Genomic DNA, 12,579 nt, shown 5'->3' on the forward strand with positions numbered 1-12,579 from the left:
GTTACTCGTATTAAAATATAATTTTAGTTTTAAGCAAATTTTAAGACAATTTTTTGATTCCATTTTTTCCTTTCTGCTGAAAGAAGTATTCTGAATCCTACATTTTTTCTGATATAAATTTAGGACTCCATGTGAAACTGGTCCCCTGAATATTTTGGTCCCTTTGATCATACATCACTGAAAAACAATCTAATCGATGCTTGTCGTCTGCGTCTGGCACAGTCATTAAATCTTCGGTCACAGTCCTGTAGCTCCAGATTTACTCACCGTGAAGTCAATAATTCTATTTGGTCAATTTCTCCCAGGAGGGAAACTCCTCCTTCATTCATCTTGTAAGCAGAGGTTCCTGTCAGACGTTTGCTCTCTCTGGTTTCTCTCCTGCTTTCACATCATCGTAGTAATGGTTTCATTTATTCCTCTGTGTTATCGTCGAGAGGGGATGTAAGATCTGGCTCTGTGTCAGATTTATTCCTCATATTGTTTGAGGGAAGAGTGTCTCTGTGTGCAGGAACATTTAAGCAGATGCTAGGAATCATGATGCAATAATTTGGAGGTAGATTGTTGTTTTGTTTGTCTAGAAACAGAAAATGAAACATTAACCTCTAAAGAAGAATGTGTGTTACTCTCAGTTAAGAATATGACAGAAACATGTTCACAAAGAAAAGATTTTTCGTCTACAGAGAGCACCAAAATCAACACCAAATGAAAACCCTGAGGGTGGCTTTAAAGCTACTGTAAGGAAAATCGTTTAAGGCTTCCTGTCGCCAAGAAAGCAAAGGATATAATTGACCCACGGCTAAGCCACGCCCCCTCCACTCACTCAGAAAAACATTCAGTGACCAGGGCTATGGCAGGTGTCACAGTAGGAGACATTTCACAGGATACTATTGATGATTTTTTGAGGCAGAAAGATCACAGATCATCTAGAGGTCACCAAAAGGGTATTAAGTCCACATTAAAGAGATCTGTGAATCATATTATTCTTGAGAAGGTTGATAAAACGCTAAATTCACAGGTCCCAGTGTAAACATAACAAACTGCATCTGATTACCATCACTGTTACAACTGAAGTTAAAGTTTTTTGCTCAGAATACGAGAAAAATAGAACCTCCTTTTTACATCTTTACTAGCCAGTCACTAGCCATTACAGGCACAGACTAACCAGAGTTATTCAGCTGACATCTCCCACTGTGGTAAACAAAGTCATTACCTGTTCAACCGAAACTCAGCTGTCTCGGCGTCAGTCTTCAGTCCCAAATCCCTCTGCAGCTTTTTCCACTGGTCTGCATTTCTCCAATATTCGGTCTCTGTTGGCACCTGTATCGCTCATATTTCTTCCTTGCTTCAGCCTTTTCCTTAAGAATTTTTCATTTTCTTCCTGTCCCTGTGGAGGATAACAGTAACAGTTCCCTGGTTTCGGTCTTCTCTGGCTCCGTGACGCTTCGGTAGCTGAGCAGCTAGCTGACGTGAGAGGGGTAGTGGGGAAGGACGAGATGGAACCATGGGCATGACGGTGCGAAGCGAGAGAGACAGGGGATTGGATGGACTTACGGACCAATCCTGAATATACTGATATACTGAATGGATTTTTTTTAGTCTTTTTGGTCTTAATATTGTGTCAATTGGACCATAGGACCATAACAGCGCTATAAACGGTGTTATTAAGATGTTCAAAACTTCCAAATCGTACACCATAGCTTTAAAAGATGGCCTTCCTTACTCTTCACTCTCCATGTTTTTACTCTCTTCTCAGTTTTCATGTTTAATAAAATTGAAAAAGCTCCCAAAAACTAAAAAGGCTGTTTCTACAACCGAAACAGAGCCATTGGGAACAAATTAAATTAAATTGAGTTGAGCAGTAGATGGTAAAAGGCAGAGAAACTCCACTAAACATGAGCTTTATTGTCCTGTCTGGTATTATCCTGGATTTGACCCTCTTTATCCACACCTGAACTCACACAGCCTAAGTCTAAGGCTAAGACATCAAACTTGAATAAAAACTGTCTGTTTGCGTTCACACATGCAGCCCATTGGAGCAGTATTTATCTTTGATTTTCTGGCTGAATGCAAAGAAAATTCAAATGATGCCTGTGCTTTAATACTCAGATATAAAACTCTTTCACGGATAAAAAACTGTGACTATGCTTCTTAAAATCTCCCCTTTTAATTCAGCACTAGCAGCGTGTGCTGAGTACACACACTTTTACAGTCACACCTCTTCAGTCCGTCCCTGTTCTGCTGATTCTTTGCATGTTTTTCTTCCTCCTCTCACCTCTCCCATCGCTCCTACAAGACCTCAGCAGAATACTAATTTACATAGCAAGTGTATTTATTAAAAATATGTGCCGGTGTGTAATCTGCCTGTGTGAGTGTGAGTGTGTGTGTGTGTGTGTGTGTGTGTGTGTGTGTGTGTGTGTGTGTGTGTGTGAGGAGGCAGTTGGGAGACTGTGATTTGCTGGCAATGACTGAGAGAAGAAGGGAGGGAGGGAGGAGGGAGGTACGCGTTGACGGAGCGTAGGGGAGGGAGGCAGAGCGAAGGAGAGCGCTGTCCCTATCAGCTTCTCTTTCACTCTGCGATCCAGGCGGCCAGCTCTCCTCCTCCTCCTCCTCCGCATCAGAGGCAGTGGCGGCGGCGGCAGCGGCAGGGAGAAGAGAGGAACGCTGAGGTTGAAGGAGGAGAGATTGCAACAGATTGATAAAGGAGACATCCAGGGAATGAAGACGTGGAGGGTTTGGAAAGTGGTGATTTTTCCCTGAAACACACACACCTGACGAGTGTGAGAGGAACCTTGAGAAGTGGATCACACTAAACCGGGGAAAAAGGAGTAACAGTAAAGGCGGATCCACTCGTGGACAAAAAGGATGGAGAAGTGAGCCAGATGATCTGAACACCCGGACTCTGACTGACAAACTGATGGGATCCATTTTCAGGGAGCAACAGGACGTCTGTGATAAACCTCTGCCACTCTTTTTCTCTTTCACATTTTCTTCTCCTTAATTTATTTCTGGGTTTGTAACAAAACCGAAGGTGCTCTTTGGGATCCCTGCCCCGAAGTCCGAGGGCGCCGTCCCCTCCCTCTCCTCTGTATCTGCCTCTGTTGTGTGTTTGTCTCCTGTGTGTCCTCGTACAAGCGTAAAAAAGCGTCTTCTGTGCCTTTGTGTGTTCTTTTTTTACCTCCTCATTTCCGCCTTTCGCACCCATCTGTTTCATGCTGGCTGTCCGTTCACACCTCTTCCAGTGTTTCATACCATCTGTGAGAGTGCCAGCGTGTGTGTGTGTGAGTGTGTGTGTTAAAGGGCTCACTCTGTGTGTGTGTAATCACTGTCTCTTTGTTAAATGTGGCAGCTGGACAGGTGTCACCTTTGGGGGACTTGGCACAGCCTGTTGAGACCCCTCAGAGTGAGTTTGAGGAGATATTAAACCTTAAACGGCTCCACTGTGCTTTTTTTATGATCACTTCAACTTCACAGACTCTCCTGAGCGAACAAACCGGAGGAGGAGCGCTGGATTTATTGACCTGCAGAGGAGAAAGTCTCATTGTCATCTTCTACGAGCCTTCAGCGGCTTCCAGCCCAGGAGTCATTTCTCTACATGTATAATACATGGCTGTCTTATCAATAATTCAGCGTCAGGTGGGCACCCCTGTGTCGCCTGGTGGGTGTTGATCAAGACGTTGAGAGCTGTGACTGTTGGGGTTTGATGCCTGCTGATAGCACGGTTCGCCGGTGCTGCTGACAGCCTCCTGACGATGTGTCGCCTCCCTCTGCGTCTCCGCTGATCACCGGCTGCTTTCTGTAACAGCTGAGCTCACTTCCAGCTGTCTCTTGGCGCATCAGACGAGCCTCATTTCACACTTTTTGGATCAACTTTTTTTTCTGCAGGAATCTGAATCACTCCTGCAGATTCTCGTGTTCTTTTTATTTTTGTGGCACGTGAAGCTCAGTTTTTCTCTGATCCATGCACCCTCGCCTCCAAGCATGATCGGTGTCAACAGCCTGCACTCGGCGGGGCGCCTACGCTCACGCTCTCTTTGCACCGTGCGCTATGGACGGGACTTCCGGATGATGGACCCTTTCCGGTATCCCAGAACCCCTCGCTCCCGCTCGCTCAAACCTTTGGTGTTCCCAGACCTGCTGGGTAAAGCTCAGGACGGACAGAATCACCCTCAGGCCCGTAAGAGGAGGAAGGTACTGAACTTTTTCTGATTCCTCTTCCACATCATTTATCACCAGATCATGAATCATCTGACGGGAAACATGTCATAAAAAGTTCACGACATTAGAATCAGCTCATTGTCGTTACCAGACACCCCGCTGTGGGCTCATTAATGTTTTTATAGCAGCCAATCTCGTTTAATCCTCCACACTCGTCAGGGAAAACACCACATTAGACTTTATGATGTATTATACTTTGATTTACCCTCCTTACTCTACATACGGAGCGTAGACTCTCTGATGGAGGAGATCTGGTCGTCTGCCAGGCCCTGATTGGCCGCACACCTCGCCTCAGTATTGTGTAAAAGCAGCACTCAAGGCTAATGGCTCTCATCTGCTGCCACTTGGTGACGTTGATGAAGCAAGTAGGTGAAGGTGACGAACATCCATCTTTGTCTCAATGAACCTCGGGCTGAATGAGTCTGACTGCTGCTCAGATTTACACCCCGCACTCCTCTACCGTCAGTCTCTATTTACTTACTTCCTTACTCTTTATTCTTCTGCCTTTAAATCCTCACAGACTCTCTGCTGTTGGTACTGTGTGTTCCCAAAGGACTTACAGTACTCTGTGGTTTATTTGTGCACAATTACTCTCCAACAGCAGCTGATTCACAAAATCTGTGAGAAAAGAAGTATTTGTACATGAACTACCTGAAAAGTCAATCAAAGAAGTATTTGTTTGAGACGTTTTCAGGAACGGATTTTAAAGTTTTTGTCTGATATTGAAGTGATCTGGAAATTCGATTCCTCTCATTTCAGTTTTCTTTAGATCAAATTTCAGCATCAGGAACATATTGTGCTGAAGATTTAATGAGTACGCACAGCTCCTATAGTCGAGCATGTGTTAATCGTGGATGCACACAAAACAAGGACACGCAGTCCTCCACCAAGGCCAGTAATCTGGTCTTTTGTGATATGCAAATCTGTACAGTACAGTCGCTTCATATGGAATCATTATGCACAATAATGTGCTGTCTTTATGTAGAGATGGACGGCTTGCCTGCAAAAGTGAAGCCAAAATATTCTTTTAATGAGCGCTTGTGATGCTTCTTCAAAGAGTTTAAAGCAGACCCTCACACTGACAGAAAGTTGATGTTTCTCCTCTTCCTTGATGACCGATAGCGCTACAGCCAGTTGCGTTTGTCCGTACAGCTAACACTCCAGCATTTTCTGTTTTTCATGAAATCTTGTGCAAACATTGAGGCATAAATGAGCAAGAAAAAAGAATGAGACAAACCAGGTTTGAAGGAAAATGCATTGTCTGACTTCTTTAGAGTCAAATCTGCTCCAAATTAAAAGTCTATCCTTCCTCTCTCCATGCTGCTCCTCCAAACTAAGTTACATAAAAATCTGTCTCGTAGTTTTCCAGAAGTTCTGCTGGAACAAGCAAAATCGCAGCTGAAACACAGAGCAGTTTAAAGTCTTCCCATGCTCCATATTTTGCTTCACAGCGAGCTTTTTTTCTGCTCTAACATGATGAACTCCTGCAGGTCATCTTTTACAGCTTACAAATCCACCGTTAATATTTGATGATGCTCATATTTTTGCAACAGAAGCAATTTTGTTGTCCCCGTGAGCTTGGCTGAAATAATTAAAATGTATGAGCACTTAAAGTTTGAGACTCAGTTTGAAGGCAGAGGTTTTTACAGTTAAGAGTACAGAAACCACAACGTAAATCTGCTTCTGAGCCGGGTGGGACATAAATATTCATGACTCTGCAAGTGTTTCTGATTAGGAGCTGTTCCAAAGAAAAGTCAAGAAATGAACCTGATTATGCTCTGAAAATCAAACTCTATTATCAAAGCCATTTCATTTGACTAAAAGTCACAAAGCAACAAAATGAGGCTGGAAGTCTGAAACAGCTGAGGACCATTAGCAGCAGTTCTTTAATCAAAGGGGTGAAATGGAAAATGATCGATTTTAGCTGAGTGGGAGGTTTTCTCCTCGCCCCTCCACACACAGAGCAATTATGCTCGTGGTTTCAGAGGACACGTGTTAGCGGTCCGAGAGGAATTCAGAGGTGAGCAAGGTGGTGATGAAGAGCGCCCCAGTGTCCTCTCCATCACCTCAGCCGTCACAGCTGTCCATCAGCAGCTTCAATCTGTGTCTCAAACACGGCGAGCTGATGGCGTCTCGCTGCTGTGAAACGGCTGTGACATTCAGGGTCACACGGGGGAGTGGGAAAATGGAGAGTCGAAGGGTCTTTGGTTGTGGAGGCCTGTTTCTGTGGTTCATCAAGGGGCAAAGATACAAGTTTACTTTTATTTTATCCTCCTGACTGTGTCAACTTTTAACTCATCCTTTTAATGAAAAAGATATCAAATACGATATCAAAAGTTTTTCAAACAGAATATTTGAGTTTTACACATTTTTCACAACAAAAAAAGACAACACAAACCAAAATATTCATGTTATTTTTTTTCGAACCTATTGTTTTTAAACGCAAGCTTTCACACCAGCAACATCTGAGCGAAATTGCAGCTTTTATTTTTTCGGACTGAAGTCAATTTTTCCAAAGTTTCGCTTACGAGAAATACACATCCCACCAATCAAAACACTCCCTGTTGACAAGTCACATACCAGAACATTCAACACTCATTGTGTTCATGTCCCAGCACCCGGTTCTTTACGACAAAAACATAAAACCACAAAGAAACGATTATAAAGACATTGTTTAGAGGACAGTAGCTGAAGAGATTGAACATAACGACTCCAAATTTTTCACAATTTCGTGCCATTTATTCGCGTCACCTTTGGTGTGCAACGGCTTTTAGTATAGAATAGAATGAAACTTTATTTGTTATTGCAACAAGTACTACGAAATTGCAAAAGCCCTTCAGTCAGTGCAAAACAGTGTGAGGTGCAAACATAAGTGAAATAAAGTAAAATAAGATACGAAATAAAAATTTTAAAAAAATAAGTACATATATAAATTTAATAAAATAATAAAGGTAAGGTGCAGAATAGAATACAAAAGTAAAAAAAGTAAAAAGTAAAAAATCAAAAAAAAAACAGAATGAGTTCAAACATTTAAAAGTTCTCAGTTAATTTTTAAAATATCTGTGTCACCAAGTTACATTTAAGGAAAGTCTTTCATCTTCTTGAATATCCCCAATTTTTTTCAAACACTTCCTGTTTCCCCTTCCTGATGAAGGTCAGTCTTTCTAAAGGAAGTGTTGCAGTCATTCATTCAACCCAATGTTTAACACTTGGTCCCTTCATATTTTAAGGCAATTGATCTAATTGAACTTAAAAGACACATATCTATTATCGTAAATTAAAAAGTGCTCGATCCATAGCAACAGGTTTCCTGAACAATCCTCTTGATTTCTCTTTTAACCTCTTCCCAAAAACTTTTGATTTTAGGACGTTGCCAAACGCAGTGAAAAATGTCCTTTTCTCTTCCAGACATTTGGTCCAAAAATCTGAGATGTTTTAATTTTATTTATCTAATTTCACTGGTGTGATATATGTTCTCATTGTCCATTTGTTTTGAAGTTATCTCTGTCAGGTGTCTAATAACTTTTAAGTCTTTCCTCCATGCATTCTGTTTTTATTCTCAAAAGTGAATTAAAACCCAAAGTATGATTGAAACTCTGGCACATTGACTCTAAAACATCAACATAACACAAGTGACATTTGCAAACTTTAACCAAACAACTTAAAACCAGTGTTAAATATCACTAAATTTAAAAAAGCAACAACAATAAATGTAACTGAAATATCCTCATTTATGACCCTGATTGAAAATTTGTCAGATGCTCAGAAACACTTAACTCCCCCAAGATCCATACAGCATTTTAAAGGTGCAGTAAGTGATTTTTATCACTAATATCTGCACCATAACTCATTATTATCCTTTGACTGTGAAACATGATCTATGGGTCTAAAACCGCTCCACAGATCGCCTTCATGGAGTTTTGCTTTGATCGATCTGGTCTTTAATTTGATTGATTTGTAAAAATGTGACATTTACCTCTGATGATTTTTTTCCATTAACATTTTCTAAATTGATTTTATAATAAATGATCTCTAACATAATTTATCAGCTTCAGTGAGTGAAGCTTCATGCGACTTTAACTTGATTTAATTATGAGTATTTAAAGGTACAGTGTGCAATTTCACAGAATAGAAGCTGTGATGTTTCTACAGTAGCACAGAATGGACAAGTCAGTGGGTTGATGTTAAGATTTTGTCAAATGTAGGATCATATAAATCTTTTTGTCCTCTTAGGCCACCATCACCTCTCCGGCAGGCAGAAGTTGAGTTGAAGCCTGTTTTAAGGGCAAACGATTGTTCTTTTTGTTGTATTCATATCTGTGAGCTGTAACTTAATTTTGCTCTGAACAGGTCGATGTGTTCGCGTCAAAGCTTAAATTATTTACAGGATGATCGATCTGCTGGACTCTCCATCGACAGGCCGAGTGCTCGCTGGATAATGGCGCAGTGACTGATGTTGCTCTCCTCAGGCTGATTGATAGACAAGTGAAGTCGGTTTGTTTTTGGACGAATAATTGGTCGTCAGAAAGTCTTTATCTACAGATTTGTCTTGAATGGGTTGCTATCTTACGTAGCGTCATTCAATATTTGGGTCATTCAGTTCTTTGACGCTGGAAAAATCGTCCTCTGTCGTCTCCTCTTCCTTTTCCAGTTTCAGGCTGACGGAGATTTAGAAAAGCCCCATGGACGCTGACAGTAGACAACATTAACCTGCTCCTGTAATAACTGATCATATCTACACACACACACCTGGAGCTAGCTGTCATTTTTCTGAAAACCTGTTTTTTTTTTCCTCCTGTGCAGGCGCTCTACAACTCCATCAAGAATCAGAAGCTGCAATGGACACTGTAAGTCATTTTCTATCACCTTCTCCTCCTCTGCGACTCAGTTTCTGTCCTCTAACACGCACACAGTCACAGTCACACACACACAGTAACACACACATGTCATCCTGAAGGGCAGGAAGCAATAGGGGCTATTGATTAGCTTGTTAGCATCCTCATTAATGACGTGCGTGTTGTCTGGCATGTGAAGGAAACATTAGTGTGTCAAGGGTTGCTATTCTGGATGGCAGCGCCGGAGCGCCTCAGAGATGCCAATTAAGTCACTCGCTTTCCAAGCTTTGTTGCCATAGTTACGGCACCATGGATACGACTCCATAGCTACCGCATTGCTCTTTCCATCCCTGTGTTCTCTCTGCTGCACACATGCGCTCACACACACACACAAACACACACACACACACACACACACACACATATTCAGTGAGAGATTGATATAATGTACGCTCACATGCGAATCTGTAGAGGTGTGTGTGTTTTTTTATGTTTTACATGATGACAAAGAGACAATGAGGGAGAAAGAAAGAGACTCCATTTAAACGTCTCTTTACCTGCATCCCGAACAAAGGTGTGACCACAGCCTCCCACTACCTCTCCAAAAATAGCTGCAGCAGCTCCCGAAGCAGCCGAATAAAAAGTGGTCAGAGGAGCAGATCGCGGAGGAGATCCACAGAGAGGCAGGCGATCCAGTTCAAACATCTCCGCTGACATATACGTGGCTATTTAAACACTCGCAGCCGCTGCAGAGGGGGGAGAAGGATGTCATTTTTAGACACATAAACAAAAAGACCGAGGACCCACCTCCAAACAAAATGAGTTACAGATTAAGAGATCCATCCCACAGCAGTCTGCAGAGATCTGCACATGTTGGTTTTTAATATTTTAGAGTAAATTCTGTCAGCGCTGTAGCAGGAAATAAAAAAAAAAGAGTGTTTAGAAGCAGAGCTCGATGTCACTTTCTGCCTCACACCCTGCTCACTCGGTTGATGCATTTTTCATCACACAGTGGACATTTCTTCACTCGCAGCTCATTGACTGAGATCACACGCTCTGTGACAGATACACGGCTGTTCTGTGTTTAATCCGAAGCTTCAGAGTCGCTGCAGACACGAAAACACAACAAGCTTCTGACCGCGTAGTACAAGGTCCTGAGAACATCACACTCAGCAGTCAGATAGTTTTTAAAAAAAGACCCAACTCAACATGAAAACATCAGCAGTCAGGTTTCTAAAAACCTCCTGGAGGTGAGGATAAACTGGGCGTGGTTATGCTCACGTGGCAGATATCAGACTGTTAGCATCCTCTGTTGGACTGATAGCAGGTGTTTTATTTTAAGCCCTCGTTTCACAGAGGAATAAAGAAGAAGTACAAGATTTATAGAGGAAAGAAAGAATATATGGGCACAGTCTGACCAACCAACTTCTGACAGATTGCAATCCTCAAGCAGGGACCAGTTTGATTCCAACCTGTGTCTCCTGGTTTCCTGCTTCATCCATCATCCTGTCCTCTTTAAATAAAGACACAAACACCTGAAAATCTAACTCAGTGAAAAGAAAAAAAGCAAGAGTGAAAGAAACCGGTCAATGGCTCACGTAGAAGCTCAAACATGTGCAGAAAGAAAGGTAAATAAAAAGAGTCCAAACACATTTTAACCATTATAGGATAAAAAGAAATGCTACACACAGTTCTTACTGGAACGTATAAATCAGTTTAGAGCATCTAAGTCTTAAACATCAGCTGCAGAAGTTGAATGCAGTCAAGATAAAGCTCTAGCTTACTTCACAGAGGAATCATTCATCTTTGCATTCAGTAGCCACGTATACATGGACCCCAATATTCTGCTAGCATTTGGTTTATTTGCTCAAATGGAAAGAATTTAACCTTTGTATACACCTCATTCTGAAAGAAAAGTGCCAAACCGAACGGACATTTAATCGATTTCACAGGGGTGAAATATTCCTTTACCCAATAGAAAGTTGTCAGGGTGCGTTCTTTCAGCACATGCTCAGATATGACGTAAGACGCAACTGGAGATGTCCCGCAATTTTAAAAATGGCGGCTGCTGCGGAAAGTTTGTATTTGATCCAAACTTTGAAAGAACTGAACATAATTTCAAAACTGTCGTCCTCCATCTTTGATAAATCAGGTGATGTTTACGTTTTTCTGCGCATGCCCCATTGACTATTCTGTTTGATTACAGCGGCGCATGTAGACCAGAGATTGGAATATACCTTTCCATGTTTACTATTCTTTTCAGAAAAGTCATTCAGAAAGATTCATTCGAAAAGACAAAAAACTCCTCATGTAACCATAGCTAGTGTTCAGGCCTTTGCACACCAACAGTGATGCAAATAAACGGCTCAAAATTGCGAAAAATTTGGAAGCGTCAAATTAAATTTCTTCAGCTATTCTCCTCCAAATGATGTCTTTGTAATTGCTGTCTTTGTAGTTTTTGTGTCTTTTGTCATAAAGAACCAGGTGCTGGGACACAAACACAATCAATGTTGAATGTTTTGGTATGTGACTTGTCAACAATGAGTGTATTGATTGATAGGATGTGTACTCATCGCAAACGAAACTTTGGAAAAATCGACCTTGTCCTGAAAAAGAATAAAAACTGCAATTTTGCTCAGTGAAAGAACATTGCTGGTGTGAAAGCTTGCATTGAAAACCAGTAGGTTAGAAAAAATAAATAACATGAAATATTTAAGCATAAAATACACATCTGGTGTGCAAAGGGCTTAAAAAACAAATAGAGGCATCTTAAACCCTGTTGCTCCAAGTAGTTCAATCAATCAATCAATCAGTCTTTATTTGTATAGCCCCAAATCATAACAAACGTTATCTCAAGAAACTTTACAAAAACATTCACAGGTCTAGACCCTTAAATGTTTATACAATTTTATTAGCAGAAACCCAACATCAAGACAAGATAAGGAGTCTTATCTTGTCTTTATCCACCATGAGTACAGGACTTTGCAGCATTTAGCAAGTTACAATACCAAGGAAAAACTTTCCTTTAACAGGCAGAAAGCTCGGACAGAACCAGACTCATGTTAGACAGACACCTGAGGAGACTGTGTTGGTTAGAGCTGTGGCGTTCTAAACCAGCTGAAGAGTCCTAATGGACTTATTAAGACAGCCGGATAAAGACTTACAATAGTCCAGCCTAGTTAGGTGCGTCTCGGTATGGCAAGCATTTTGTGGCGTTTCCTATGACTAAAACCGGTACAGGTCCCAAGGTTACCAACCCCTACATTCCCACTTTGTTGTACCCCTCTGTTAAGGTGCCAGACTCACCTATCTGATCCCAGAAGGTGGAGCTAGAAACACTGCAGTCCTTTGATTGGTTGACAGCAGTGATAAAGACACATAATGCTGCTATGGTTAAATCTCCAGTCGACTTCATGAAAATAACTTTCTTTTGTTTGGAAAAAGGCGTCACCAAACAGGATCAGGGCTATACCGATCCAACCCCGGATTATGTGTGTGCAGCTAACTTCTAAACTATGATACGTAAAAC

The 12,579-nt window shown here is 41.5% G+C and overlaps 1 protein-coding gene across 2 annotated transcripts in view; it reads left to right on the forward strand.

The window, feature by feature from the left end:
* LOC141785361 (uncharacterized) overlaps nucleotides 1–12,579 on the forward strand; it is an 84,227-nt gene that overhangs the window by 54,457 nt on the left and 17,191 nt on the right. For both annotated transcript variants that reach the window (XM_074663656.1, XM_074663657.1), the window contains exon 11: nucleotides 9,019–9,062. In XM_074663656.1, coding sequence (XP_074519757.1) covers nucleotides 9,019–9,062 — 44 coding nt within the window. The remainder of the gene's footprint in view (nucleotides 1–9,018; nucleotides 9,063–12,579) is intronic.

Source organism: Halichoeres trimaculatus, unplaced genomic scaffold (assembly GCF_033239565.1).
Source record: "Halichoeres trimaculatus isolate MK-OKI-2021-1 unplaced genomic scaffold, fHalTri1.1 fHalTri1_scaffold_23, whole genome shotgun sequence".
NCBI lineage: Eukaryota > Metazoa > Chordata > Actinopteri > Labriformes > Labridae > Halichoeres > Halichoeres trimaculatus.